This window comes from Sturnira hondurensis, unplaced genomic scaffold (assembly GCF_014824575.4).
Source record: "Sturnira hondurensis isolate 20B ecotype Veracruz unplaced genomic scaffold, ASM1482457v3 Scaffold0009665, whole genome shotgun sequence".
In the NCBI taxonomy this organism is placed as follows: Eukaryota; Metazoa; Chordata; class Mammalia; order Chiroptera; family Phyllostomidae; genus Sturnira; species Sturnira hondurensis.
Window position 1 is genome coordinate 589,786 of NW_028082296.1, and position 4,535 is coordinate 594,320.

The window sequence follows — 4,535 nt, forward strand, 5'->3', positions numbered from 1 at the left end:
TGTTAAGTCGTAAAGAGGTATCAAAATTAAAAGCAAACATTACAGGGTAAGACTTAACTACTAGGAGCATCGAAGGAAGTGAAAATGGGACTCGGGGCAGGGCAATATGAATGAATGAACATGGGAGGGACAAGGATGGGGAGAACAGTGAGCATGTGCTGAAGATGCCAGGGGAGGCGATCTGGTGAAAATTTTGGTCTTAGACCTAAGCGCCTAGGTAAAGAAATAATGGGACAAGATTTCTAAACCCCACTGTGTGCTTAAGAGTCATCCTCGCCATTCGCGCTGTCTCTGTTATCCTCTCCACCAGCCTCTTTTTCGTCATCCTTGATCAACTCCAGCTGGTCATCCCTCTGATCTTCATTATCATCCTCATGCAGTAGGTCCCTCTCCTCAGCAGAGTCACCTGCATCCCCTTCAGACTCAATCTTCACATTAGTCTCATCTTTCTTCAGGGCGCTGCTGCTCTGCTCCTCTTCTGACTTATCATTCTTCCTCTCTCCTTGCTTGCTCTGCTCCTTTTCAATTTTTCCCAGGCTTTTCTGTAGAGAATACACTTTTTGTTTTATCTGAGTCAATTCCTTCTTAATGGCCTGAAGATCATCTCCTCTCAACTTTCCAGACTTGGAAGAAGATCCTTGCTGTTCACCCTTAGAATTGAAGCCATTTTTGCCCCTTCGTGAGGTGTTTCCTGATACACACTGGCGATTCGAGGGCACGACACCCCAAGCAATAGGAGGAGGAGGAGGAGGAGGAGAAACGGGTGCTGGGTAACTGTACATCCTGTCATAATAGTCCTGCTGAAAGTCATAGTCCAAGTCAAAAGAGGAGCCGTACATCTCCCCAGCAGATTGTTTCACACCTGCTTTTCCTTGGTTTGCTTTTGGCTCTGCAGCTCGATTAATATCTGAAACCTGGCCAGTAATCATTCTGCCATCCTCTCCTACCACTGCAGCCTGGGCATTTCTCTCATTAACATATTGAACAAAGGCAAAGCCCTTATGAATGGAGCAACCCACAATTTTGCCGTATTTTGAGAAGATAGCCTCCACATCAGATTTCTTTTTTTTATTTTTTATTTTTAATATATTTTATTGATTATACCATTACAGTTGTTCTATTCCCCCCCTTCAATCCCTTCCACCCACACCCTCCCTCCCGCACCATTCTGCCCCCCTTAGTTTATAACCACGCGTCTCAAGTTCTTTGGATTCTATATTTCCCCCACTATTCTCACCCTCCCCCCTATCTATTTTCTACCTACCATCTATGCTATTTTCTGTGCCTTCTCCCCCCTTCTCCCCCTCCCACCCCCCTGTTTCTAACCCTCCATGTGTTCTTCATTTCTATGGTTCCACTCCTGATCTAGCTGTCCTCTTGGTTTGCTTTTGTTTTAGGTGTGGTTGTTAATAGCTGTGTGTTTGCTGTCCTTTCACTGTTAATATTTTTCATCTTCTTTTTCTTATATAAGTCCCTTTAGCATTTCATATAATAAGGGCTTGGTAATGATGAACTCCTTGAACTTGACCTTATCTGAGAAGCACTTTATCTGTCCTTCCATTCTAAATGAAAGTTTTGCTGGATAAAGCAATCTTGGCTGTAGGTCTTTGGATTTCATGACTTGGAATACTTCTTTCCAGCCCCTTCTTGCCTGTAAGGTCTCTTTTGAGAAATCCGCTGACAGTCTGATGGGTACTCCTTTGTAGGTGACTGTCCCCTTATCCCTTGCTGCTTCTAGGATTCTCTCCTTCATTTTGGTCTTGGCTAATGTAATTATGATGTGCCTTGGTGTGTTCCTTCTTGGGTCCAACTTCTTTGGCACTCTCTGAGCTTCCTGGATTTCCTGGAAGTCTATTTCCTTTGCCAGACTGGGGAAGTTCTCCTTTATTATTTGTTCAAATACGTTTTCCACTCGTGGCTGTTTCTTTCCCCCTTCTGGTACCCCTATAATTCGGATGTTGGAACGTTTAAAGATGTCCTGGAGGTTCCTAAGCCTCTCCTCATTTTTTTGAATTCTCATTTCTTCATTCCTTTCTGGTGGGATGTTTTGTTCTTCCTTCTGGTCCATTCCATTGATTTGAGTCCCAGTTTCCTTTCCATCACTATTGGTTTCCTGTGCATCTCCCTTCATTTCAATTAGTTTAGCCTTCATATGTTCCTCTAATTTGTGACTATGTTCCTCTAATTTGTGACTATAATCTACCAGTTCTGTGAGCATCCTGATAAATAGTGTCCTGAATTGTGCTTCTGAGAGGCTGGCAATTTCTTGGTCGCTTAGAGTTATTGGCTCTGGGACTTTGAGTTCTTCTTGTGCCATCTTTCGGGTTGTTCGTGCCTGTTCCATAGCAGGATCAGAGCCCTAAAGTGTTCACTAGAACAGAGAAACTAAGTCACTGGGTTGTGATGTTGTATGTGGGGGCAGGGTCAAAGAGGGACTATGGCGTCCTGTCCGTCGCCTGCCGCCAGGGCCCTCAAGGGTGCCGCAGCACCGGGCCCACGTGTTTCGTCCCACTGCACACGAGTGTGCCACCGCCGTCAGCCCTCGCCCCCTGGGGCCTGCGTGGTCTGTCTCACTGTGTGCGAATATGCGCTCGTGGTCTGCCCCGCACCCCAACTGGTTCTCGTCTGCCTGCGCGCCTGGGTCGGGGGCCCTGTCCTGCCCGACCCTGCTCGCTGCTGGCTCCGCCCCTCTTACTGTCCCCGTTGAACGGTTAGATGTAGTTGGACTTCCGTATAATTCAATTTTCTGTCCTTTGGTTGTGTCTTTGTTTCTCCAAACCTTTGTTGTATTCAAACTTGGTTGTGGGAGAAGGCACAGTGTTTCCACCTATGCCTCCATCTTGGCGGAAGTCTACACATCAGATTTCTTGACCACAAGAGTGTTGAGATTCCCAGTGAATATGTAGGAGTTCATGGAGCGAGGATCTGCCTTGTTGGTAACATCGCTGGCCATTGTCTTTGATGATAAGGTTCCTCACGAAGCTGAAATGTGGCCGAAGATAAAAAAAAATATCACTCAAGCAAAGCTGCACTAACTTATGTTTCAAGTGATTTGTAACCCGAAGAGGAAGGGAGAAGAGATTTGATTCTGAATCCCCTACTCCTGGGTATTATGTGGAGTCGTCGATTGCTGATGGAGGTCAGAAACGGGGCCACACATGCCCAGCCTTTGTCTCTTCACAAAATGGCCCCTGTATCACAGTTTTTTTAATCCACTCATTTACTTAGGCCGTATCCAGCACTTGGCTATTATAAATGGTACTGCTGTGAAATTGGGGTGCATAGGTTCTTCCATTTTAAATTCTCATGTAGGCATTGAATGTTTGATGTTATATGCAACTAAGGAATAATGTGGCTTGCAATGTATATTATTAAAACAAAAATATTTTATTAAATCTTAATATAACAGTGATGGTGAGATAGTACAAAGAAAGTAAATTCTCAGTAATAATTAACCATCATTACAATTGAAATAGTGTACACTGTCATTTGAAACATCTTAATTTACCATGAAATCTATGTTTCTATGTTCTATAAGCAAATAGGTATGAGGACCATCATTGTTTTATTTTTATTTTCCAAGTTTATTTTAAAATCATAATAATCACATACATATGAAATAGCTTACTTCTAATATTTCAGGTAATGTTTTAAGCTCATTGAAATATATTACATTAAAATTTACAAGAGCTTCATAATGTGATTACTATTTTAATTTTCCCCTCCTTTGCTTTCCTGTTTTGGAAATGTAACCACAGAGAAATTAAGTGATTTCTTTTCCCTCAAATAAATGACAGATTTAGAATGAACACCAGATATATTAACTCCCAAATTATTGTTTTTAGTAGGCCTGCAACACTAACTATTCATCTAATCACAGATAAATTTTAAGAAGATTATTAAAAAGAATTTGGCACCATAGTAGCAGGAAATGCTGAATTTAACAGGTAGGTAGAAGAACAAAAAAAATTATAAATGTACACCCATCACCAATTAAAATTTACTCAAAGAGACTTCATGCTATTTCAGAAGAAAATCTATATTTCCTTCTTTTTAAATTGGGTTTCTTGTCTTCTTAGAGTGGACTCAAGTGAGTTCTTTATATATTCTGGAGATCAAACTTTTGTCTGATTGGCAAATAAGTTATCATTGGCAAATATGTTTTTCCATGCAATCAGTTCCTTTTTTATTTTAATGCCACTTTTTTAGCCATGCAGAAGCTTTTATTTTGATGAAGTTCCATTGGTTTATTCTTTCTTTTGTGTCCCTTGCTCTATGGGGACATATCAATGAAAATATTGTTTTGTGGAATATCTGAGATTTCCCTGCCTATGTTCTCCTGAAGGGTGAACATGGTGTCAAGACTTATATTTAAGTCTTTTATATGCCTTGAATGTATTTTTGTGTGTGGTGTAAGTTGGTGATTGAGTTTCATTTTTTTTGCATGTACCTGTCCAGATCTCTCAACACCATTTGTTTAACAAACTATTTTTACTCCATTTTATGCTGCTGCCCCTTTGTTAAATATTAATTGA

The 4,535-nt window shown here is 41.3% G+C and overlaps 1 protein-coding gene across 1 annotated transcript; it reads right to left on the reverse strand.

Annotated features, from left to right (window-relative positions):
- Positions 1–219: 219 nt before the first annotated feature.
- LOC118994662 (heterogeneous nuclear ribonucleoprotein C-like) lies at positions 220–3,112 on the reverse strand. Its single transcript, XM_037057345.1, has 2 exons — positions 2,863–3,112; positions 220–1,057 (listed from the first exon to the last, which is right to left on the reverse strand). The coding sequence occupies exons 1-2, from the start codon at positions 2,951–2,953 to the stop codon at positions 261–263; spliced, it is 888 nt and encodes a 295-aa protein (XP_036913240.1). The 5' UTR covers positions 2,954–3,112; the 3' UTR covers positions 220–260.
- Positions 3,113–4,535: the final 1,423 nt, after the last annotated feature.